The 26,827-nt window shown below is 41.1% G+C and overlaps 2 protein-coding genes across 4 annotated transcripts; both read left to right on the top strand.

The window, feature by feature from the left end:
• Window positions 1–414: 414 nt before the first annotated feature.
• On the top strand, window positions 415–7,873 carry dus1l (dihydrouridine synthase 1-like (S. cerevisiae)). Of its 2 annotated transcripts, none has more exons than XM_053442919.1 (14): window positions 415–621; window positions 1,667–1,917; window positions 2,069–2,177; window positions 2,309–2,359; window positions 2,534–2,646; window positions 3,068–3,150; window positions 3,552–3,655; window positions 3,783–3,930; window positions 4,426–4,522; window positions 4,672–4,760; window positions 4,920–5,089; window positions 5,184–5,221; window positions 5,527–5,602; window positions 5,933–7,873. In XM_053442919.1, the coding sequence occupies exons 2-14, from the start codon at window positions 1,681–1,683 to the stop codon at window positions 6,091–6,093; spliced, it is 1,476 nt and encodes a 491-aa protein (XP_053298894.1). In that variant the 5' UTR covers window positions 415–621; window positions 1,667–1,680; the 3' UTR covers window positions 6,094–7,873. The 2 variants fall into 2 exon arrangements, with proteins under 2 accessions (XP_053298894.1, XP_053298893.1); XM_053442918.1 differs by having other exon boundaries at window positions 415–654.
• A 5,551-nt stretch (window positions 7,874–13,424) lies between these two features.
• On the top strand, window positions 13,425–26,807 carry cln3 (CLN3 lysosomal/endosomal transmembrane protein, battenin). Of its 2 annotated transcripts, XM_053443176.1 has the most exons (14): window positions 13,425–13,667; window positions 14,407–14,503; window positions 14,615–14,698; window positions 15,878–15,957; window positions 17,151–17,236; window positions 17,952–18,024; window positions 18,679–18,822; window positions 19,540–19,679; window positions 21,884–21,942; window positions 22,031–22,099; window positions 22,248–22,303; window positions 22,393–22,486; window positions 23,926–24,066; window positions 24,310–26,807. In XM_053443176.1, exons 1-14 carry the CDS (start codon window positions 13,579–13,581, stop codon window positions 24,424–24,426), a joined length of 1,329 nt encoding a protein of 442 aa, XP_053299151.1. In that variant the 5' UTR covers window positions 13,425–13,578; the 3' UTR covers window positions 24,427–26,807. The 2 variants fall into 2 exon arrangements, with proteins under 2 accessions (XP_053299151.1, XP_053299152.1); XM_053443177.1 differs by lacking the exon at window positions 23,926–24,066.
• The last annotated feature ends 20 nt before the right edge of the window (window positions 26,808–26,827 follow it).

Here is a 26,827-nt window from a genome sequence, read left to right as displayed (position 1 = left end):
TCTGCTAACCATCATATCAGGGATAGTGGGAGGAAGCGGAGATCTTTCCCTAATATTCACAATTCTTTACTATTATATACACTGTAAAAACAGGTGTTGCACCCTACAATGAAATTTTACTTTGCAACATGAAATTAGAAATTAAACTCAAAAATAAAGGTCAAGCATCATCAAACAGACTAGCTTACTAATAAATATAAAATGTCAACAAACATATGTACTTTGTCCAACATTTAGAGTCTATGACTGAAATCAATACTCTTGTATTGTTTTAAATAACAAACACTGTACAGTAAATGAAATCGTACTGGACTGTCCATAAGGATTAAATGAAGTTCTATAAATGACCTATGGGTGGCAGCAACACGTCTTTGCTTCATCTAGTCGCACGTTCCAACAGAAGAGGAAGAAAGGTACCACTACAGATTGTGGGTAATTTACAGAGTGTGCGGAGTGGAGAAGTGTGGAGCCTGCGTGGACTCAGGTGGACTCAGGAGGTAACACAGAAAGTCCCCTCGAGGCCGCGCGTGGGCTTGATGAATTGAACATTGGGACAGCTCTCATCACGCACGTACTCAACGCGAACGCGCCCGTTCATTCAGCACGCGTGCGGCACATTCGGTACGTGTGGATCGTGATCTCACAGTGATACAGGTGATACACCAGTGAGTTCGTGAGGGAGGGAGTGTGTGTGTGTGTGTGTGTGTGTGTGTGTGTGTGTGTGTGTGTGTGTGTGTGTGTGTGTGTGTGTGTGTGTGTGTGTGTGTGTGTGTGTGTGTGTGTGTGTGTGTGTGTGTGTGTGTGTGTGTGTGTGTGTGTGTGTGTGTGTGTGTGTGTGTGTGTGTGTGTGTGTGTGTGTGTGTGTGTGTGAGAGAGAGAGAGAGAAACTCTGTCAGTTCACATGTCATAGATGTCATACAGCCTCTGTTTAACCAGACGTGTATACTGCGGGGCTGCGTCATGTGCTACACTTCCTCTGCTAGCTAGCCACATGCACAGATACAGCTAACCGGTCAAATGCTAATAAAACAACTGTGGTGCACAGGAGACAGAAAAATGGAGCTCCCCCCACCCCTAATGTCTGAGCTATTTCACATCACTTAAATATACTGTTGCTCTTTCACGTTGCTCCATGCTGCTCCATCACCTGTCTATAATCTACAGATTAATAGAATTTAACCTAGTGGCCACTTGACATCCATCATCAAAGGGGTGCATTGGTGTTTTACATGTGTCTGAACATTCACTGCTCACCAACTACCACGTCAGTTAGTGATGTCATGATTAATCACCACATTAATCATAGTAAATGGGAAAGATGATAGATACCTAGTGTCCCTGTCTGTAGTTTGTAAGGTAATATGTAGTTTTGAGGGTAATTCTCTACACTGCTACTTCACCTTGTTTTCAATTATGGGGAATTGTAAGTAATTCTGGGATTTCAATAGTCTTTCATATCTGCTGTCCTTGACTTGGCTCAAAAGTTGTTTTAAAATCCTTAACAAGACTTAAATTTAGAATGTTGAAACTGGTGCTTCAACAACATGTGTATCTTTCATACATCTCTTCATGAAGTACTTTTTCTGTCCAGAGTTTGTTGTGTTGCCATGAAGGAAACCACATATTTAGCATGTTCTTTGATGCAGTCTTGTTGTCTCTCGTGCAGTGACGTCAGCTGTGATGGCCAAACTCCAGGGCTTTGAGTTCTGGAGTAAGACCCTGAAAGAAGCACGCTTTGTGGTGGCCCCCATGGTGGACCAGAGCGAGCTGGCCTGGCGCCTGCTGAGCCGCCGTCATGGTGCCCAGCTCTGCTACACCCCCATGCTGCACGCTCAGGTGTTTGTGCGTGACACCAACTACAGGCGAGATAATCTCTACAGTGAGGTTTGCGAGGAGGACAGACCTCTCATCACTCAGGTGAGGACACGGTTTTTACACATTGGTGAAGATGGCGGATTGGAGAGCTGGTGAAAATCTCACGGCAAAAACTCTGTCTGAGACTTGTGTGAAATTAGACACACCTATGTAATGTTAGATGTAAATCGATGTTGTATTCCCTGTGTGTCAGTTTTGCGCCAACGATCCAGAAGTGTTCATTCAGGCGGCCCTGCTGGCCCAGGACCATTGCGACGCCATCGACCTCAACCTTGGGTGTCCTCAGATGATAGCAAAGAGAGGTACACAAGTTTCTGTAGAAACGCACCCTCAAATTTTTCACCTAGTGGTTGTTCCAGAAAAGACACAGATGCCCACCCTGTAGACAACATAGTGAAGTGAAGACTAACCTGTTCTGATACTTGTTTATAAGGGCACTATGGAGTCTTCTTGCAAGATGAATGGGTGCTGTTGGAGAAAATTAGTAAGTCTTTGTCAGTATTGGGTTCAGTGAACTTATTAGCACAACAGAAATTTCAGCAGCATGCTTATCTAGAACCTGTAAATCACACATCAACTTCAGCTCATCTTTATCTTTTTCTTTTTTTTCCACAAATCCCCTTGACCCTTTAACTAAAATGCCACTCATGTTTTACAGTCAGGTTAGCCAATGAAAAGCTCTCGGTGCCCATCACATGTAAGATCCGTGTGTTCAATGAGATGGAAAAGACGGTGTCCTACGCCCAGATGCTGGAGAAAGCTGGATGTCAGGTATGATTATAGTGATCATGTTAACATGAGTCCAACGCCTGTCCACTCTTTACCAGCTCAGCTCGCACAGTCACACTGCCCCACTGCCCCTATTCAACCGTATGCTTTCACGCCCTCCTATATTACTTTATTTATTGTTGTTTACCCCCAGTTTCTATAAAATCTTGTTTATTCTTAAAATGAATGACCTGTGACAAGTAAGGATGATGAAATCAGCTCTGTGTGTGGATCTGGGCTTTATGTTGTATACATTTTTAAATCGCATCGTTTTTTAATATCAGAAATATTCGGCTTATTTTAGCTTTCTAAAAATGTGTATATATACATCTGGAAAGATTACCTTGTATACAATTTCAGGAAAATTGAGAAAAGTATTATAGGTCCCTAAAGTTGGCTTCTTATTCTTCCATTTCTTTCGCAGCTGCTCACAATACATGGCAGAACCAAAGACCAGAAAGGGCCCATGACTGGTATCGCTAGCTGGGAGCACATCAAGGCAGTGCGGTGAGCTACCACCTTTTTGTTTAGATTCCTCAGTGCACTCTGTCATATTTAAATGTTTTGCAATATCCACTAATATTTTTGATTTTAAAACAAATCAAATGACTCGTGGCTGTCCCTTTTTATTCGAAAGCCGTCCTGAGCAGACAATCACGACACTAAAGTATCTGAGAGGCTTGTGTTGAAGTATTTTGTCGATGGCAAAGTACTTAACAAAATTAAGACAGGTTATCAACTTTGTACAAAGCAGTTGAATCCTGAACCCCATGGGGATGGATATTTGAAAACATTGGAAAAAACTGCGGGTCAGAACTTGAGTTTAGGAAAAAGTGACAGCGAGACTTGCAATGCTGAGCATTTCCTGTATTGTGTAATATCCTGGTTTGGTGTGCTTTTGCTTATAGGAAGGCAGTTAATATTCCAGTGTTTGCTAACGGAAACATTCAGCACCTGAGTGATGTGGAGCACTGCATTCAGGAGACGGGGGTTCAGGGTGTTATGAGCGCAGGTTAGAGATGCATGTGTGTTGCAAGTTTTTGTTCATTACATACTTTTTTTCTTTAATCTATTGGTGTTAACAGATGATATGGTGTCGTTTGGTTTGAAACTAGATTCTCCCCTTTGTTTGTATTTAGAGGGGAACCTCCATAACCCGGCACTATTTGAGGGCCACAGCCCCCCTGTGTGGGAGATGGCTGAGGAGTATCTGGAGCTGGTAAAGCAGTATCCTCCCTGCACTCTGTCCTACGTACGAGCCCACCTCTTCAAGCTGTGGCACCACACGTATGTCTGTCTGCTCCAGTCTGTGTGTGTACAGATGTTTATAATTTATTAGGCTGAATATAGTACAACCAGCTGTTTTCAAGAGAAGATAAAAACAAATACTAAAGCTCTGAGAAAACTGATGCTACACTCTTATACACAACTACTTTACTTCTCCAATCTCCCCACATATCGACATATAGCAGTTACCTACTGCCTAACAATGTGTGACCTGTATTTGAGTGTAAACATAATGTTGACATGAGTTCTAATCAGACTATGCTCTGTTACATGTAAACACGGATATAAATTGAATATTCTATTATCAACTCATAAACATTACACATAAGAGTTAAGCACTTAAGCATATTAAGAGTAAGCTTACAGTTGGAGTATTCCTGTAACAGTCAGTGTCTAGTTGCTCAGATCATACATTATATACCTGATCCTTTTGAACCTGTCTGCATGTGCTGATTTGCCGCTCCGTGTGTGATTTGTGTGTGTGTCTGTGTGTAGGCTACAGATACACCAGGACCTGAGGGAGGAGTTGGCCAAGGTGAAGAACCTCGAAAGTTTAGCCGATGTCAGCAGAAAGTTGAGGCTGCGCTGTCAGGTAACCGCAAGGAAAATATTTTCAGGAATAGTCTGACTCCAGATCCAGCTTGTGACACAGAGCTCTTTGAGACTTATCCAAACAGACTGGAATTGTAACTGGATGAATTATGTTTAATACTTTTTCAATGCCAATTACTGCATGCATAGGAGGAGATAGCCAAAGGAAAGGATGTGGAAGAGAAGGAGAGCAGCCTGCCCTTCCCCCACTGGATCTGCCAGCCATACGTCAGACCAGTGTGAGTTATCACTGCTGCTCACATTGGTCTATATATAATCTGTTCTCTGAAAGACTTTCATAAATATATCACACATCACTACCCCAGGTTCTGAACTGACACATACATAATAATATTTTTTTTCATCGTAAACTTAATGTTGACTACACCTTTTTATAGGCCAAAGGAGCCAGATGCAAATGGTAACAGCCAGGGTTCAGAGGTGAAGAAGACAGTATGTCACAAAAGGGCGCTGGAGGACTCTGATGGGTCCGCTGACACACTCTCCAAAAACAAGCAGAAAAAGAAATCCCGCAACCCCAAAAAGAACTTCAGTCCCGAGCAGAAACGTGAGTCCAACTCACCACTTGATGCTCAAAATGTTCAAGTCCTCATCTGAAATGTGCGATGTCTGACAGCCGCTCTCTTATTTCTCTCCACAAGCCAAGTACATCAAATGTGAACAGTGTGGCAACCCAAAGGTAAGCAGTCAGCGTGTGTGTGTGTCTGTATGTGTCATTTGATTCATGGTGACAAATATTTGTGCGGTACATGAACAGTTTTTGTCATAGCCCCACTTGCTCAAGGAAATGTCACGATAATGTCAATGTAAATAAGTATTACAATTTTGCAAATAAAGTTTACAACTTGTTCCTTTTGTAATGACATCTGTGCATGAAAATGTGATTTTACTATGCGTTTGTTATTTTGTATTGTCACTTTACCTCAAGTCTTGTGGCTTCGCTGTCAACCTCAGCAGCTGATATTGTTTTATTTTGATCTCCAGGGAAATAAGTGTGTCTTCAACCTGTGTCGAGGCTGCTGTAAGAAAAAGGCCTACAAGGAGGTGGCAGACTGTCCAAGTCAGTACACACACACACACACATAAGGACACACTCACAACACACACTGCAGACCATCAGAGGTTCACTTAGAAGGGGGAGTGAGGGGAGGCTTCATGGTTGGTTGTAATATCAACCTCATCACTAGATATCACTAAATCTTAAATGCTGAACCTTTAATAATAACTGAAACTACATTTCTTCATCTCCCTTGTCAGAAATGATGAAGTTTCTCTGTTTCATATCTTTGTAAATTTACATTCTGTCAGACAGTTGGTCACACTAAGTAATTTGCAAAGGTATTGTTTGCATAGACTTATCAATACTGAATACAAATCCTGTGCTCACCAGGTCATGGGCTGAGGTTCAAGACCAAGGCAGAGAAACTGAAAGCTGACGAGAACAATGGGAAGGACGCCTCTGAGACGGAGAGAAGCTGCAGCTCCCCTCAGCCTGTCCCAAAGCCAAGTACAGAGTTGCAGGAGCAGTCACAGGCTCATCTACCGCTATGAGCAGGACTAAAGCTATCTCTACATGCACAGACCGATTCTGAGGTGTCACATGTAGAAGTCTTCAGTTCAGATGTTCATTATCTGTGTGAGACTTGGATTTTCTTTGCGGGCAAAATGTTAGTGTGTGCATGTAGAGGTACAAAACGATAGGTCTCACAATTATTCTCCAGAACAGTCTGTATCGCACTGATGCGGAAATATGGACACTGATCAATAGACCAAAGCCATAAAGTAAAGGAATATTTTTTCATTGGATGTGGATTTCCAGGACAAATTATTAGCTCTGTATTTTTTTGGTAGGTAAGTTGGGAGAGTTCTCTACCAACTGTCATTTTATTTTTCAAGTTAGATTTTATGTGGATAATGTTTGGATATTATTTTGGCCAAATCTGTTACTAAGCCACCAAAGATTCCTTAACTTTCTGATGGAATTTGTTATTGCTTTCATTTAAGGTTATGAATGTGGTTGCGTTCTTCAACTGATGAGTTAAACTATTTATTTTGGGTTTTAGGTTTGCCTGTAGTGCTTTGACCATATGTGCCTTTTGGAGGTGAAATACCACTGCCTATTCAGATTTATGAGAACACCATCTGGTGCCGTGCAAGACGAGCTCAGTGACTACACAGTCCTGGATCTGCTATGAACATAATAGTTTTGGCAAATGGTTTTCTTTTCTATATACATTTTTCTTGATGAAAAGACTGGTGCTGACCTTGACCTGGTACGGACAATATGTAGAAAATTGGCATCAGTCCGATTATCTTACTACCGACAAAGTATTTCCCCAATTGTGAAACTCCGTTTAACCCAAGACTGTAACTGAAATTGTCAGATATATAAGACTAATTCCCCAAATCTTCTGTATGATGTTCTAAAAATGTGTTCGGGGGATGAGTGAATCATTTTTCAATGCTATTAATTCAACATCGCCTTCACAAGGTTTCCATATTGCTGGATAGGCATAATTTTTATGGTGGTACCTGTCTTTTCATCTCGCTGTCAGGAGAAAAGTTATTCCTTAACTTACAATATCAACCTAGAATCTCACTGTCGAAGATCCATCCAACAAATTAATGAATCTACTTGAGAGTTGCCTGATGAGCTTAACTACATTTGAGCTGGTTGGCTTTATATCAGCCTGGTTTAACAGAACAACATACACGGTCTTGTGGGACCAGATTGTCGCTTGAAACAGGAAGAGATGCAGTTCTTCAACTACAAGTAAACGTAAACCTCTGAAGTTTCTAACAGAAGATCTTCGAGAAAGTATATTGGTAATAAAAAAAAAGCAGTTTTACCATGTGATTATTAATAAATACAGGATGAAAAGTTAATGGAAATGATATCTGAAGTAGCATGGGTCTTGTTGGAGATTAAGGAGAACCAGGATCAACATTGGGTGATAAAACCTTTTAGGCTTAATGGTTAGAAATAATATAGTAATTTTGTATTTACATGAGCCAGAATCAATACAACACATTTACATCACAGGTTGTGTGGATGAAATGGTTCTCAGATCATCTGATACAGCTTTGGGGGAATGTCAGACATAAAAAAAACGTAACTGTTTAAGACTATGAAGTTGTTGGTTAGAGCGGAGTTTCGTTTTTTCAAATCAAATCCACTTTTAACAGTCCTTCCAAGTTTCAAGAAAATGTGTTCTGTGGTTTATTGCATAATCCTGTTGACAGAAAACGGCAATGAAAATATAACCACCTTGGTGGAGGTTATTGGACAAATAAAACATTGCTCCTTCAACACATTTGTGTCAACATGAAATCCCATGAGGCAATCAGTTTTTTTCACCGTTGTGTGTAGTGAAGTAACCTAGTTTAGTTTCATTCCAATTTATGTTGACATCTTTAACGTGTTAGCAGTTACTTATATACACATCCAGAAGACATAGGGCAGCGTTAGTTTAGAGTCTGATGATGAAGAATACACTGGGGTCCAAAAATCCTAAACCATATTCTTACTCAAGTGGACCCAATTTAAGTCTGATATTTACTCTTCTCTTAGCTCTGTTTTTGATATCTACCAACTTCAAAGGGATATAGGGATCGTTACCTTTTGTTTATCAGCTTGCTACTTATTTTGTCTCCTGTTAACTCAAAAATTACACCAGCAATAGTGATACTGACTATTAAAGAAGACCAGGTTAAACCCTGTGGGCCCTCTGGTTCCACCACTGTGTTTGCATAGTGAAGAATCTTGTTCAATACAGAACACCTGCAGACACGTTGACACTTTCAGCTTTATGTCAATTCGTTGTTGACCAATATGCTAATATGTGACATGAGATGCCTGACTGGAGCCTGGTCCAGTGTGGGGAGACTGTTTGAGGTAAATCTGTCCTACAGTATAACAGAAGTAGCTGAACCACAGACCAATCCTGAGTCCTAGCAGACATCAATGACGAAAAAAAACACTGACAAAACTGTCATGAAGCACATTTGCCTTGTGAATGCGATTTCTCCAGAACACAATGTTTCATACAAACATATCAACACATACATTTTGTTTTTAAAATCACCTTTAACTTCATTTTGCCAGCTGACATGCTGACATGTCACAGCAGGAAAACACAGGTATAAATATTGAACAAATGATGGCTGAGTTCCATTTAGCTGACCCAGTTTCAGGGTCCTGGTTATTTGTACTGGCTGACTGTCACCCTAATGTCTCACAGAGTCATCGCTTACTTTTTCAGTTACGCCTGGCCCTGCGCTTTTCCTACCATGACATGTGACAGTGTCTGCTGTGTAAAGGCCTCTTCCTAAAAGTATGAAAGAAGCTTATTAATCGATACAAATATCTTGAGAAAATATCTTATGGGCCATTTTGTATTTACAATTTGTGTAAACCCAGTCAGCAATCCAACACTCAGAGGATGAGCGGAAGATGTCGTCAACACGGGGTAGACGCACTGAGAGCTTCTTCTTCTTCAGTTTGACGAGCACAAGGCAGTGCGCCGCAGGACGACGTGCGCCGCAGGGCGCAGCAGGACGATGTGCGCCCTAGGATGATGTGCGCAGCAGGATGATGTGCGCATCGGTGATGATGTGCAGCGCAGGATGATGTGCGCCACAGGTTGATGTGAGCTGCAGGATGATGTGCGCGGCAAGATGATGTGCGCTGCACAATGATGTACATCCTGGGGCGCACATCGGCGCACATCCCGCACATTGTCCTGTGGCGCACATCATCATGCAGCGCACATCATACTGCTGCAACATCATCACCGCACACCATCTGCGGCGCACATCATCGTGCGGCGTACATCATCCTAAGGCGCACTTCATCCTAAGGTGCACTTGATCCTAAGGCGCATCTCTCACATCATCCTAAGGCGCACATCATCGTGCGGCGCACATCATCCTGCTGCGCACATCATCCTGCGGCTCAGATCATCCTAAGGCGCACTTCATCCTAAGGCGCACCTCGCACATCATCGTTCGGCGCATCCGGCTGCGCACATCATCCTGCGGCACACATCATACTTTGGCACACATCATCGTTCGGCGCATCCGGCTGCGCACATCATCCTGCGGCACACATCATGCGCACATCATCCTGCGGCACACATCATACTTTGGCACACATCATCGTTCGGCGCATCCGGCTGCGCACATCATCCTGCGGCACACATCATGCGCACATCATCCTGCGGCGCACATCATCCTGCGGCGCACATCATCCTGCGGCGCACATCATCCTGCTGCGCACATCATACTTCGGCACACATCATCCTAAGGTGCACTTCATCCTAAGGCGCACCTCTCACATCATCTTGTGGCGCATCCTGCTGCGCACATCATCCTGCTGCGCACATCATCATGCGGCTCACATCATCCTGCGGCGCACATCATCCTGCTGCGCACATCATACTTCGGCACACATCATCCTAAGGTGCACTTCATCCTAAGGCGCACCTCTCACATCATCGTGTGGCGCATCCTGCTGCGCACATCATCACCGCACACCATCTGCGGCGCACATCATCCTGCAGCGCACATCATCATGCGGTGCACATCATACTTCGGCGCTCATCATACTGCGGCACATCATCCTGCGGTGCACATCATCATGTGGCGCACATCATCCTGCGGCTCACATCATCCTGCTGCGCACATCATCCTGCTGCTCACATCATCCTGCTGCTCACATCATCCTGCGGCTCACATCATCCTGCGGCTCACATCATCCTGCTGCTCACATCATCCTGCGGTGCACATCATCATGTGGCGCACATCATCCTGCGGCTCACATCATCCTGCTGCGCACATCATCCTGCTGCTCACATCATCCTGCTGCTCACATCATCCTGCGGCGCACATCATACTGCCGCGCACATCATCCTAAGGCGCACTTCATCCTAAGGTGCACTTCATCCTAAGGCGCACCTCTCACATCATCCTAAGGCGCACATCATCGTACGGCGCACATCATCCTGCTGCGCACATCATCCTGCGGCTCAGATCATCCTAAGGCGCACTTCATCCTAAGGCGCACCTCGCACATCATCGTTCGGCGCATCCGGCTGCGCACATCATCCTGCGGCACACAACATGTGCACATCATTAGGCGGCTCACATCATCCTGCGGCGCACATCATCCTGCTGTGCACATCATCATGCGGCGCACATCATCCTGCGGCTCACATCATCCTAAGGTGCACTTCATCCTAAGGCGCACCTCTCACATCATCGTGTGGCGCATCCTGCTGCGCACATCATCACCGCACACCATCTGCTGCGCACATCATCCTGCAGCGCACATCATCCTTCATCATGCGGCGCACTTCGTCCTGCGGCGCACTTCGTCCTGCAGTGCACATCATCCTGCGGCGCACTGGAGGGGTCTCACCCGGGGCGCAATTCCATGTAGAACCGCCAGTGACAAGGCCACTGACACAACCACTGCCCACAGCTGGAGAGTCAGGATGACAGACGATCAACCCAAGTAACAGACAGACTCCTTTCACAGGTCGTGTGCACCAAACATACAGTGCCTTGCATAAGTATTCACCCCCTTTGGACTTTTCTACATTTTGTCATGGTATAACCACAGATTAAAATTTATTTCATCGTGAGTTTATGTAATGGACCAACACAAAATAGTGCATCATTTGGAAGTGGGGGGAAATATTACATGGATTTCACAATTATTTACAAATAAAAATCTGAAAAGTGTGTGCATATGTATTCACCCCCTTTACTGTGAAACCCCTAACAAAGATCTGGTGCGACCAATTGCATTCACAAGTCACATTTGCAAGTCACATAATTAGTAAATAGGGTCCACCTGTCTGCAATTTAATCTCAGTATAAATACACCTGTTCTGTGACGGACTCAGAGTTTGTTGGAGATCATTACTGAACAAACAGCATCATGAAGACCAAGGAGCTCACCAAACAGGTCAGGGATAAAGTTGTGGAGAAATATGAAGCAGGGTTAGGTTATAAAAAAATATCCAGAGCTTTGAACATCTCTCTGAGCACCATAAAATCCATCATAAGAAAATGGAAAGAATATGGTACAACCGCAAACCTACCAAGAGGAGGCCGTCCACCCAAACTGAAGAGTCGGACAAGGAGAAAATGAATCAGAGAAGCAACCAGGAGGCCCATGGTTACTCTGGAGGAGTTGCAGAGATCCACAGCTGAGGTGGGAGAATCTGTCCACAGGACAACTATTAGTCGTCTACTCCACAAATCTGGCCTTTATGGAAGAGTGGCAAGAAGAAAGACATTGTTGAAAGGGATCCATAAAAAATCCTGTTTGGAGTTTGCCAGAAGCCATGTGGGAGACACAGCAAACATGTGGAAGAAGGTGCTCTGGTCAGATGAGACCAAAATTGAACTTTTTGGCCTCAATGCAAAACGCTATGTGTGGCGAAAACCCAACACTGCCCATCACCCTGAGCACACCATCCCAACAGTGAAACATGGTGGTGGTAGCATCATGCTGTGGGGATGCTTCTCTTCAGCAGGTACAGGGAAACTGGTCAGAATAGAGGGAAAGATGGATGGAGCCAAATACAGGGAAATCCTTGAAGAAAATCTGATGCAGTCTGCAAAAGACTGCATCAGATTTTATCTTCCAGCACGACAATGACCCTAAACATACAGCCAGAGCTACAAAGGAATGGTTTGGATTAAAGAATGTTAATGTCTTAAAATGGCCCAGTCAAAGCCCAGACCTCAATCCAATAGAGAATCTATGGCAAGACTTGAAGATTGCGGTTCACAGACGGTCTCCATCCAATCTGACTGAGCTTCATCTTTTTTGCCAAGAAGAATGGACAAACCTTTCCATCTCTAGATGTGCAAAGCTGGTAGAGACATACCCCAAAAGACTTGCAGCTGTAATTGCAGCGAAAGGGGGTTCTACCAAGTATTGACACAGGGGGGTGAATACTTATGCACCCAACAGATGTCAACTTTTTTGTTCTCATTATTGTTTGTGTCACAATAAAATTTATTTTGCACCTCCAAAGTACTATGCATGTTTTGTTGATCAAACGGGAAAAAGTTTATTTAAGTCTATTTGAATTCCAGTTAGTAACAGTACATAATGGGAAAAAGTCCAAGGGGGGTGAATACTTATGCAAGGCACTGTACAGTCTATGGAGCCACCTATTAGACCCAAGCTGCCTGGCAACATAAAAACAATGCATTAGTTTATCTGCATCTGTTGTAAAGGTCAACACACATTTCATACTGTACACACTAGTATTCTAACATGAATCTGGGATCAGCAGCTGTGGGATGAGAAATCAAATGGGATATAAACAAGGCTAGTTTTTCCATCTACTTCACAAGATCAATACATTAACAGTCTGGATGGATGGATTGATGGATACTTTATTAATCCCGAGGGAAATTCAGATCATCCAGTAGCTTGTACACTTAACACATCACTGACATACATACATAAATCACATAAATCACATATGGAGAGCATATATATCTGTCCACAATGCAACCTGTTCTCTATCACTTTGGTTGATATAACACCATAAGTGTGGTTGTATATTTTAAAAAGTCACCTGTTAGCACGTGCTCATGAAAACTGCACAACCCAGTGAATTTAGAACTTAAAAAATAATTATTTCATAATGAATAAGATTGATGGGAGGTCTTGATAATAAAAGGTCAAGTTACTCTGCGCATCACGTTTTAGTAGTTAATACTAGTTTATAATAGTTAATACTATTAACTTAATAGTAGTAGTCCCTCAGTAGTGCATTGAGCCACAGCTTCACGGAACTGGAACCTTCGAGGGCGGTCACTGTTACTGCGGGTATTTATTTGTATGAGACGCCGAGTGTCATGTGACCTCAATAACAAACCCAGCTGCCGGTTTGATGTCTGTGTGCGGAAACGTCTCCTCGAGTTGCTCGGTTAGCATCCAGCTAACTGTGTCGCTGTGTGTTTAATGCAGCTGTTAGCTGGGTTGTTAGCCTGGATTCGTTTGTTGTCATGGAGCCGCAAGGCAGCGTGAACGCAGACCCTGATGACAGTGATGGTGAGGGTCGTTGCACAGGATGGCGCAACTGGTCTGGGTTTTGGTGAGTGTTCAGCGATTGAAACTGAAAGTTTAGTTTCCTGGAGAAGTACTGAGGCTAACCCAACTTTAAGTGTTGTGACATATGCCACTGTACAGAATGTTAGTTGAAATGGTCATGACGTGTCCTCATAGTGACAGACAAATACAAGGCCCTAAAACTTCGACTTGATATGTTAGGATTTAAATCAGTGTTTCCTTGCAACTTCCTTAAAAATGAAGAAAGGGAATTATGTAGTCTCTGACAAATAAACTAACTGCTGCTATATAAATACATCAACATTTTGCCCAGTGATAATTTAGTGTCTGTGAATTAGTGCTACATGCAAGTTAAGTTGAGTTATTACTGTCCTTTAGGTTGGGCATCAACTTCCTGTCCGTTAAATCTGGTGTCAAACACTGACCAGTATCAGAAGTTGACATTGTGGCCGTATACATGTTTAACCTGTTTGTTTCTGCTTGCTTCTGAAGTTAAGATGACTTATTATAATTTTGTATAATATAATGCTTAAACAGATACTTTAAGGAGGTTGGTTTAAAAAACTGAAAGGTAGGAAGGGTGTGAGAACAGGTGACAGAGGAAATATAAATATGTTGTGATGAATTAAACCGGCTCTCAAAAAGTGTGATTTTACATCTGCAATTCTGTTGCTGTAATCTCAGTCTGGTGTTTGGTTGTTGGTTATTAATCCAGCAGAATGTGCCCTCTCTCCATTTTCTTCCCCTTCTGATGACCCATTCAGGTTGCTTGGATTGTGCAACAACTTTGCTTATGTGATAATGCTGAGCGCTGCACACGACATCCTCAAGAAACAAGAGTCTCACAAAACCACAGCATCTGTAAGAAGGCCATTTTGTATTTACATTGTTCTGTAGTTATCTTGATTGTTATTTCTAAGGGTTTTACACTATAAATAATTCACTTCTCACTTCTTTTTTGTCTAATTCTAGACAGAAGCCACATTGGCCGTGGATTTCCAAGGTGGGAACAGTAGCAACAGTAGCCGTTATGACTGCAATCCTGTCTCTACTGCGGTAAATGGAGATTCACAACACACCACTGAATAAACACAGAAGCTGCTTTCAGACACGCTTTGAACTCCTGATAATCTCCTGACATCATCTAGAGGGGCTGTGTATGTGTGAACGCAAATACACGAGTGAGAGGCGTGGGACTTTCTCCAGAGTTTCTCCAGCCAGCCTCCCAGTAAAAACTCTGGAGCATCTCTGCATGAGCCCATGTGAGAATACAGCAGGAGATCCTCCTCAGGATTCACCAAGAGTTAGTGGGTGGGTTGATGACGTTTCTGACCCGCCATAGACGCAAACCTGAAATATAACAAAAAGAATAAAAACATCTCAGATTGAAAATGTGATGCCATACGCATAGAATACGTGGATGTCGGTAGAGATTTTGGTGATAAGGGAAAGACACTGGTGTCAATGTGGTATTGAAAAATGTGATCTCCGCAGTTGAATTAATATGTTAAATACCATCTCTGCCTGCTGCAACCCACCTCACCTAAACACTCCAGGGATGTCTGTGTTGTCGTGAATGTATCAGAGTAGATAATCTCCTGCTGCATTCTTCATGTGTGAAAAGCAAACTCCTGAGGAGGTCAGTCTGCTCGCTGATAAAAGACACAAACGAGATAATGTGCAGGGTTTCCTCAGCCTTCATTAAGCAGTGGTTACTCTGTTTAAATCTGTTGTTTGCGAATTAAACCATACAATGAGTACACACGTATTAATGCAACTAGTGTGGCTGTAAATCTATAAATACAAAAAAATGAAACACCTTCCATTACTTCAGAATATCAGTGTAATGGGGTGAAATGGGATTTTCTGGTACTTTTTTGTGCTTACATTTACACAAACCAAGATGCAGTCACTATACTCTCTCTCTATCTATCTATCTATCTTTCTATCTTTCTTTCCATCTTTCCATCTTTCCATCTATCCATCCATCCATCCATCCATCCATCCATCCATACTATAGATGCTCTGTATGCATGTGTTTTTGAATAGGTGATTGTAAAGCGCTTTGTCTGGTCATCAAGACTAGATAAGCTTTATATAAATACAAACCATTTAGTTAAATTGACTGACAGTAGTTTTTTGTAAAGCTCAGGGTCAGAGGTCATCTCGCACTTTGTTTAGGGCTAAGATTAGGTGTATGAGCTCTCGATGACTTTCTAATGTTTTCCTTCTCAGGCGGTGCTGTTGGCTGACATCCTCCCAACGCTCGTCATCAAGCTTTCTGTCCCTTTTGTCATCCACAACATGCCGTATGGGTAAGACCATGATTCTTACTTCCAACCAAAGTCTTCGATGACAGTTGACTAACACTTGATTGATGTTATGACCATTGGTGAATTTGGTAAAGCTGTTTCTCACAGCTGAAGTTTTTTTTTAATAGAGTGTAACAGTGACCGCCCACTTTAAGAACGCCTCTGGTTCCAGAAGTAAACTTCCGTTTTATTTTCTCTTCTGACATTTCATAAAATCTTTTTAATCGTTTTAAGCCAGCCTACCTGCCAAAGACAACAGACTACCATAGCATGTTAGAAAGAGAAATCATGGTTACTCTGTTATAAAAGAATTGTAACCCCTGAATTATTCGATTGTAGCCAACATGATTTTTGCAACATTTCCTTGGTAACAGTGAGTTCCACGTATCAGAGATGATGCTATTACACCTGAGGATTGTGGGTAGTGTAGTTCTTCTTGTCATCGTGAAAAAACACGTTTTTCTTAAAGCACAGTTGATCATTTGGCTCTATTTAGAAAATGATGGTATTTTAATTCTGGAACCACAATGTTGAGCTTTTTAGTATTTTCTTTCTCTTAAGCTGAATAATGATTGTGATAAATGCTGATAATTTAATTTATAATAATGAATGTCTTAGCACTGCTATCTTTTTAAGTGTTGATTCAAATTATTCTCTGTTACTTCATGTGTTTCTGTGTTCAGCCAGGCAGTCATTCCATTTTTTTAAAATCACAGTAGTTTCTTGATTCTCGAGACGGCAGAAAACAAAACAAAATGCTTTTTAATTTTTTTCATTCTGGAATAGTTATGCTGCCAGCAGTACACTCAACACGTAGTCAGCGCTGGTGGCCCATATGCTTGAGTTGTGCAGTTGTTCTGTAGCCACAGTCCTTCTCGCTCCCTGATGTGTTGGATTGGGACTTAACAGTAATGATAAAGGCAACATGAATGATTTTCGCCCTCCTTTACTGCATCTCACTTTACCTTTATTTGTCAATTCTGGCTGTTATTTATTATTCTTATTCTCTATTCAGCTTTCGTATTGACTGTCAGAATTGCTACTTTATGTTATAGCATACGACTCAGTCTGTAACTACTGGGACAATGAAGAAATACAGCTGCACAGATAAAACATGGTCATTTAACATCATTGTATTACCTAAACATTGTACTCTTTTCTACATTTCTTGTGTAATTTCTGATTTTAATTTTTAGGATCCGGGTGTTGTTCTGTGCCACCATGGCAGCGGCGAGTTTCCTCCTCGTGTCCTTATCATCAGCTGTCTGGATCAGCATCCTTGGTAAAGCCACCTTTTTCTTTTCAAAGATAATACTCAGTTATAGCTGTTATCATCACCAGTTAAGAATTGACTCTTATCCGGAATTCAGATGATGAACACGCTGCAGCCTCAAATCTTTAGCCCCAGTTTCAGTTCCTGTCACCTTATCTCAATAGCAGCAGCGGTTCTTCCAGAGAAATGTGACACCATTTCAGTCTTATCAAGACCCACAGCTACAAATGTTTATCTCCACGCTTCATCACCAGATTAGGAAAATTATTCTAGCAGTTGTGTTATCTTCTGTTTTTGGTTGGTATTTTTTGCTCATCATAAATGTATGAAAAGACCTAAAGAGAGGGATCAGTTGTCAATTGGACTCAAGTATTAACTGATTAGATTTCAGTGGTCAAAGGTTGCGGTGACAACAACTGACGCATTTCTCTGCATACAGCTCAACAGCACTTTCTATCGCATCCTCTCAAATCATCATACATTTGAAACAGCACCTCTCTAACAAAGAAACTGAACATTGCATTCTTTAGCATGGTGATTCTAATAAACTGACAAACTGAGGGCTTGATGATTTAAGTTTAATTTCACGGTGAAGTCTATTAAATACACTGAATGTAATAATGTGCCTATGAGAAGATGACCTTTCTGTACTTGATGCCTCTATTCACTCCCTCTGATTGTGTTTCTGAGTGTGTTTTGTACGTTTTTGTCACTGCGTTTGCAGGAGTGATCTTTGCCAGTATCAGCGCTGGACTGGGAGAATTGTCCTTCCTCTCTCTCACTCACTTCTACACCAGGTAACATTTCATCCTTTTTTTCATATTCCATCAATCCTGGAGCTTCAAGTAAAAGGTTTATTAGTCTGTGAATAGAAAGGGGTTGAACAGTCGGACATTACATAATAAGAACCATTTTAAAACTGAGAACATATACATGGAGTTAAAGGACAACTAGCATTTAAATACGTTTTTCCCACATTACTAAACATGGCAGATGCTCTCGTATGGAAGCCTGTTTCTGCCAGAAAGAAAAAAGAAAGTCATGCGATTAAATTACATGAAATTATTGAACATCAAGACATTCTTGACTCCAGGATTTTGCCATTTAATAGTTCTTACACTTTACTATGAAATCCCTGTTGTTAAAGCTTCTTGGAAGGTAACCCGATTGGAGGAGGTTTCAAACTAATCCCCCCCCTCACAACTGAAATATCATTTGATAACAAAGTAATCTTGATTTATTTTATTTGAAGTAAACTCTTATGTCCCTGGAAGATCATTTTACTACAATAGGTCCCTGTCATGTATTTAAGTGGAAACTTGCTGGCAATAATGTGAAGTAGCTTCTGTGTGCTTCTCATGTTGGTATTTTTGTAATTATTTGTAAATCTAGAATGATCCGATGACCATGTTTAGTTTGGATTGTGACCATTGGTTTTGTGCTTGTCCCAGGGATGTGCTGGGAGGTTGGGGTTCAGGTACAGGTGGTGCTGGTGTGGCTGGAGCCCTCCTCTACTCGGTCCTTACCCAGGTTGGCCTGTCACCTCAGGTCACAGTTCAAATTATGCTGGTGGTCCCATTTGCGATGTTGATCAGGTGAGAATGGAAACCAAAGATAAAGAAGTTCTTTATTCGTTGACTCTGCATCTCAATGTAATTTATTACAATTGCCTCATCTTCCTGTTGAATATAAGTTAAATGAATAAACCTTCCAGGAAAAATTCTACCATCCACAATGTGATGAAAATTTTGCTAATGTTTGAAAGCATTTGGAAACACTGCCTCATGACAACTATGACTTGTAAAATGCTTGTCATTAACAACATCGCCCCCTGCTGCATATCTGCTGTAGATTCCACTGCTGATGCTTTATTACTAAACGCACAGATGAGTGACTCGTCTACAGCGATGCACAATGTCGACAAGTGGTTTTGATAGTCGACTGGTGGAGAAGTCTGTGAAAAACTTATAGTGCCAATACTTAAACGAAACCTGAAAACTTAGCTTAACATGTAAGATCCATGAATTATTCTCTGTTCAATCATTTTGGTCTTGGCCTTTGTCCCATCCTTAAACCAAGATTCACAAACACACAAAAAAACGTCAAACCAACAAACAAAGATACAGGGTTGAAAGTGTAAGCTACCTGACAGAGGTAATGAATATAACGTTTGTGTTAGTCCACAGATGGGCCCTTCACATGCCTTCTGTCCCGTACTCGTATTATTAGTGAAATCAATCCTGTTTCTTATTTCTTTGCTTATACCAACATGCTGCCCTGCTCCTTGGCTTTGTTTCATCACACACCGTCAGCTACTTTGCCGTGCTGGTTCCTCCACCTTCATTACCTCAGTGGAAATCCAGAAGGACAGAGTATGCAGCCGTGGGCTCAGAGGAAAACCGGGGGCTGATAGATGGTGCAGAGGAAGAGGAGGAGGACAGATCAACCCCAGGTTAATGTTACGATCTCACATTACAAATTATAAATTCATTCATTTTGGCTGCAAATGTACAATTCATTTCATTATAGAGCATGTGCCATTTCTTGTATTTAGATACAGAGATTTAAATTACTTTTAAATTAGATATTTGTGCTAGGAGGATTTTATTTCATACTTAAAAAAATTAAGTGTGAAGTATTTCCATTTCCTACAACTGTCCAGATGGATCAGTGAAAAAGAACTACCTCAAGTGACAGAAACCATCTTTGAGAACACAATTCATTTCCTTTTTGTATCTCATCTGTAAACATAGAGGAGGTGGGACTTATAACATATTGTACAGTCAGCCACCAGGTGGGGATAGAGACTCGTTGGCTTTACTTTGGGTTTATGAGCCGTCATATAAATGTTTAAGTAAAGTTTATACTTAAGAGAGGTGGTGGATCCACTTTCTCGTCACTGTGGAGGCTGCAGTTGGTGTTACTGTTGTGTTACTGTATTGCATTTATAACATCAGTTGTTTCTACTATTTTATGCTGCCCATTTAAAACCCTGTATTGCAATAGAGTTCAGCAGCACCACAAAGTAATCACCACCTCTCTAACAACAGTTTACCTCTGCTGAGGCCCAGTCCCTTTGATTTCAATCAACATTAAATTACACACACTATCCTTTAGACTCTCTGATATCACAGCCATCACCAACCTCCACTGCACCACTGGATCCTCCATATGCCGCTCTTACACATATGCTCAATCTTCGACTCATATCTTCTATCTCATTTGGAATGTAACATTAGGATGAGTGTCAATAACAAGCTTTTACTCTCAGCCAGCTTGCAGTGGACTTCAGGGAGTATGTTTAATGACTGCATGTCAGTAAAGACCAGTGTGAGCTCAGATTCAATGTTACAGATTTTATATGGATCCAACTTTTTTTCCTGCACGCACAAATTCTTATGAAGGTGAAGTGTGAATGAATAAATAAGTAATGCAGAAATTCATATTGAAATATACAAATTTAAAGATGAATACAGATTGTGATGAAAAAGGCTTTTTCTGTATCCCTACATTGACTTATTTCTACATTGATTAATTCAATTTATATTTAAATAAATAAAAGTAGTAACTTACTATCTTATTTACCAACTTAATTAATAAATGTGTCCAGCAATAGCCTTTTCAATGCAGTTCAGTTCATTTAATTTATTTCTGCATTTATTTATCCATTTATAATTTTCCATCTCCGCTTTAAGCAAATGTGGGACCTACAGTCTAGAGACACAACAGACAACACAGTCACAACTGACGATACACTGCATCTGAAACACACTAAACTTGTCCTGACTATGACGTATTAAACCAGTCCAACAAGTCGAATCGATTTTACATACACATGAGAGCTAGAATGTAGGAGATCTCCTGATGCCTGTTTGTTCTGCTGGTTTCTTCTGTACTTGTATCTTACTGATTACAATGAAATATAGAGTTTAGTGTAAATGACACATTGCAACCCACGTCAAGATATATAGAACACAAGTTTTACTTGGCACTTATGACGATACATGTTCAAAACATGTGTAAATTAAGTTAATTACATCTACGAGTGCATATTTGTATTATGTTAAGCTAGGCTAACCCAAGCCTGCCTTCTCCTCTGCACAGGGACACAATGCTGGTTTTGTGAAATTGGGTGAACCTACAGTGTGATTATAGGTACAGACATGAACTCTAGAAAAAGCCCACACAATTGATCCGGACTTTCTCCAGAGTTTGCCTTTCATACATGATCAATGAAGCAGAAGATTCTCCGCTCAGACGTGTTCCCAACAATTTCTCTCGACATCTTTCGATATCATACAAATAGCTCCAGTTTGCTATTTGTATCCCTATTTGTCGTTTTTTATTCTTGTATCTATCAACTATTAGAAATGTTATCAACCGGCCACTTGCTTGCAGTGAATCCTCCGTGTATCTACTGCGGTTTTTTGGGGCCAGAAGAAACTCAGCAGGAGGTCCGGAGGCTCTCACTCTCAATTCTGATAATTTCAGGAGTTCAGTTCATATCCGAAATTTTAGGATACTTCACCTATTTGTGATTTTATTATTCACAGGAGGCTGCATATTTGTTGTCCACAAAATGTCTATGAATAAAGTTTAATCTTAAAGCTCTGCTGTTGAATAATTACACAGAACATGTTATCTTCCCTCTCAAAGTAACAGAGGACGTGAGCACTGGGCCTCTCACCTTCACAGAGAAACTGCACATCATCAAAGTTAGTGTAACCCTTCAATGTACGTCAGACTTGAGTATTCAAGTGTTGAAGTGGTGACATGATTATTCCTCTTGATTCCTATGAACAGGGCTTGTTGAAGTTTGTGCTTCCGTTGGGACTGGTCTACTTTGCTGAGTACTTCATCAACCAGGGCTTGGTAAGTTCTCTGCTGCATTTATCTTACTTCAGGTTGTTGAAATCTCCTCATGGTTTGGATAGTTTGCGGATATGAGATGTCATTTTCATGTATTGGAGGTATTGGAGATCATAATATTGAAGTGAAAAATGCATGTTTCCTTCTCCAGATGGAACTCCTGTATTTCCCAAACTTTTTCCTGTCCCATGCAGAGCAGTATCGCTGGTCAGTTAAGTTGTATTCTTTCAGTATCCTTATTTAAACTGTCTAAGGATTTAGACCTTAGTTTGGTTATGATCTGTGTTTGTACCCAGGTACCAGACATTGTACCAGGTTGGTGTGCTGGTCTCTCGATCCTCCCTGTGCTGTGTGAAGATCAGAAACCTGTGGGCTCTGTCTTTGCTACAGGTGAGATGAGGAGAATATCTTTTTACCTATAATATAACCTGGAAGATGTTTTCCTCCGTGAGCGGGGAGTGCAATGAGTAATGCATCCTCAACTGGAGGTTCCAGTAAGGTGGCTCTGTGAGTTGGTCACTCAAGGTTTAGTGTGCACAAAGATGGACGATGCGTCTCCACTTCCTCCCACTTCTTAGAAATGAAGCTAAAATATTCCTGCCTGCATGTTGTGCATTTGGAGTCAGAGTCAGAACAGTAGCAATCAGGGCTGGAGCCACAGCGTTGAGGTCCTGTCCATACACATCATGAATTTCCACCTTGTTTTTGTTGCATCAAATAACTAATTAAACCTTAACTTAATGGAAAAATGAACATACATCAGTGTGACAAGAACTACATTAAATGAAGGAAGCTATCTTTCAGAAAAACTTATTTGATGTCTACTCTGATTTTGTCCATTTCCCATCTATTATTGTGGAGGAGGCAGGATTAAAGACTTATACTGCCAGCCACCAGGGAGCGATGGCGCCGCTCTGGCTTCACTCGTGAGGTGCAGTCATGTCTTTCATCTTTATATACAGTCTATGCCTGCGGACGAAAAGTCGAAATATTCTGATTTACTAACCGCTAAGAAAATCTGAATCCATCTTTTTTTCCCTCTAAAGCAAACTATATATATTCTTTTTCTTATAAGGTACACACAGTATGTGCAGTAAAGCAAGAGATAAACTAATGGTTCCTGTCCAAACAGAATGAAGTAACAATAAAAAACAAGACTTGAGGAATATACATAGAGACATTTCTTTTGTACATTTTATAATGAATTCTGTGATGGCATTTTCCCTCTTTTCTTTCAAAAAGGATGGTCCAGTTTTTCCTCTGCTAAATGAGATAAGTTAAGAAACCTTGAAGCTCCTTTTCTTATTGGATAGCGAGTTTGAACAGCTTTCATAATGGCGGCTGGTTCCAGGTCATTTCACTCGGCTGAGGACCTTCTTCAGCAAAATGAATTCAAACGCACCCTGTGAAGGTTATCTTGTTGTCTGGTGGAGAAGGCAGTCACAAGATATCGAAAGATCAATAACCAATCTACATTTAAAACTTCTATTAGTGTTATCACCTTAACTATTCCTGCTGAATTGGTTATGATTATTTGAATTGTTGCATGTCTCTTTTGTTTGCACACCTCTATCCTCAAGGTCCAGAAGAGTTATCAGAATAATTAGTATTACGTCCTGTCAAATGTCTACAAGCTTTAAATCAGAATATTGATTCCTCACCTGAAACAGAAATAGGTTCAACAGCACAAATAAGCTTGAAATAGTCACGTGCTTGGAGTTGTGACTGCTGACCCATCAGTTTCTACTGCTGTGGCTTTCTGTCTTGTGTGAAAGTGCTGATTTCCCTGCTCTGTTTTTTCCATCTGCCCTCCTGCCTGACCTCCACAGGTGGTTAATGCGGTGTTGCTTCTGTTTGCCGTACGTTACCTATTCTTGCCCAGTGCCTGGCTGGTGTTTGCCATTGTCCTCTATGAGGGTCTGCTGGGTGGTGCTGCGTATGTCAACACCTTCTACTTCATCAGCAAAGAGGTCAGGTCAACTTTCGGTCACCTGGTTTGCTTTTTAGTTGTCTCCTTGTGTCATAACCAGCAGCTGGACTGGTTCAGCTAGAACTAAATCCTACACACTTGTTCTTTAATTACAGTATCTCACAGTTCATTTTTACTTAAATTGTGTGCTTCTTTTAACTACTAAGTTGTAGCTGTGTTGTTTCTCAGTCTGCAGTAAATATCCAGTATGTGTCAATCCTGACGTCTGTCTATTCTCCTACAGAGTGAAGACCGACACAGGGAGTTTGCCATGGCTGCTGCCAGCGTAGGAGACAGTCTGGGTATAGCTCTGGCTGGACTTGCTGCTTTCCCTATCCACAGATACTTCTGTTCCCTGTGACCCAGCCCACACACTGACAAGCAGGATGAATAAGCAAGATGTGGGTGGATTCCAGTTAAGGGATTTTTTTTTATCTGAAATGAAAAGACAGACTTCACATCTGCATAATTCTGACTCCACAAACTCAGGTTTAGGTGCAGTCTGGGTTCCAGGGTCTGGTGGTGAGGGGAGTTTATAGGTTTTTATGATTCAGAGGGATATGATACAATTATATAATGATTCTTGGTGTGTTTGAGGTTATTTAAAAAAAAAGATTCAGAACAGGTTAATTGATTTATTTAAACAAAAAACAAAAACGTAACTAACTACTGTTTCTAGAAACGGCAGTAAAGTTTACTACAGCAGAAGTCACGACTAATTAAATCATCTGTCAGTGGAAACAAATGTCAGTTAGTAAAATAAATAATATTCCTGAGTGAAGTTTAGAGATGATGAATAAAACCGACATGAGTCAGCATCCATCATCCCTCTGCTGCTACTGTGATTCCCAGTATCACTCGTAAAGAGAAATGGTTTGTATTGGACTGTAACTGAGTTCATAAGAATTTTCCTCAGTTCCATTTGTGACAAACTAAGATAAACTGTACGTATAGATGAACAACAAATGTACTCTTCCTTGCACTATCCTGAAATTAAGCCAGAATATCCTGCATATGAACGCTGCCATTCCGCACATCTGCACAGTTACAATCAGGGGATGGGGCCACGGTATCCAGTCTCAGCTCTCAATCATGATGTTTCACCCGGTTTCTTTAGCGTCGAATGATTTAATTAAAACCAAACTTACCAGGGAAATGTAGACTTCAACCAAAACGAGTGTGATGATAACTACATAAAATGAAAAAACCTTCTTTGAGAAATATGTATTTAAAGTGTACTTTGATTTTTTAAGTTTGGTCCATGTTCCATTCACTAACAAGGAGGAGGCAAGCTTTATGCCCTATAATGCACCCAGAACCTAGGGGGCAATCAAGACACTGTGGTCTTACTCTAAATGGGGGCTGGCATTTGGATAGTTAGATTAGCTTGTGTGTTACATTTTGCTATCGGCCTAACAAGTGCAGAGTTGCGGTGGTAACCAACAACTGCAGACGAATCTACTTTTTTATGTCTGTTCTTTTTACCGAGTTGACATAGAGCTGAGAGAAAAGTTGCCTTAACTTCACCGCAGCCTGACGCAAGGTTAGGTTAGGTCATCCTTTGAGTAGCAGTGATCAGAGCATGTGACTCGTGATTTGCTTACTTAGCTCATTGTGTTGGAGTTTTGCCTGTTCGTACGGACTGCACAGACAGCCAGTAACCTGCAGAGAAAGAGCCCGCTGCTTATGCTGACATGAAAGTGCTGAGAATGTTGACGGCTTGTTTTGCACAAACTTCAGTGACAAATTACTGCCACTGAAAAAAGAAACACAAGGCTTCACATGAGAAAAGAAATACAGCCTGAACACCACTTTTCTTTGAGAACACTTCTCTGTTAACATGCTAGGGGACAAAACCTGTGTTTTGACAATAAGTCATTTTAAATGTCATATCTTATAGTGATTGTGTGAGATGTTTAATCTTTATGATACAATTTTATTACATTTCAACTTGGTGTCCTCAATTCTGGGGCACAATCCATGAGTTAAACCATGTAACAGGATCATTTTTGACTTGTAGTAACAGAATAACTGAAATTAAAAGCTTTAAAACTTAAAACTGCTTCATTAACAACAAAACTAAAACAGAAATCCACTCAGAAGTTAAAAGCAGTACATCTGCATACACACATGACCTTTGTATTCGTAGAACATGGCTGAATTAGGCTGTTGCATAAGTAACTGACCTTTGTTTTACCTGTAAGTAACTGTTACTATTTCACTGTCATGACTAAAGTAACCATATATGCCTTTTACTGTTTCTCCTAAAGTTTTATCAACATGTGTCTTAACATGTGGCACTGTAACAATCTGGAATACAATGTACAGAGATTAAAAAAGATGTTTATTTTATACTGAAATGAAGACACTGAATGTGTGTATTATCAAAATATACAAAACGGGGAACAGTTTTTATGTCACCATCACCAGGACACTTTTATAGTACACTTGTTTTGGCTCGAGTTCTTCACCAAAAACACCAAAGATCTTTCCGGCTTTCCCAAAGTAATACGAGTTTAAAATGTCATAATGGTTTAAGAGCTTGCACAGATGTGTTTCATATCCTGAAATACATATTCCATAAACACACATGCATATTCCTAATAAACTCTTCAATTACCAACATTTGACACGATACTGCTGCTGCTGCTGAATTGTTAAAACTGTTACAATGTGATGATATGTTACAACGATGTACGGGTTTGAACCAATGTTAACATAATTAAAGAATGTTGAAGTTTACTGTTGCGTAATTGCTTTTT

The sequence above is a fragment of the Pleuronectes platessa genome, chromosome 16 (genome assembly GCF_947347685.1).
Source record: "Pleuronectes platessa chromosome 16, fPlePla1.1, whole genome shotgun sequence".
Lineage (NCBI taxonomy): Eukaryota > Metazoa > Chordata > Actinopteri > Pleuronectiformes > Pleuronectidae > Pleuronectes > Pleuronectes platessa.
This window is presented reverse-complemented; position numbering and strand designations above follow the sequence as displayed.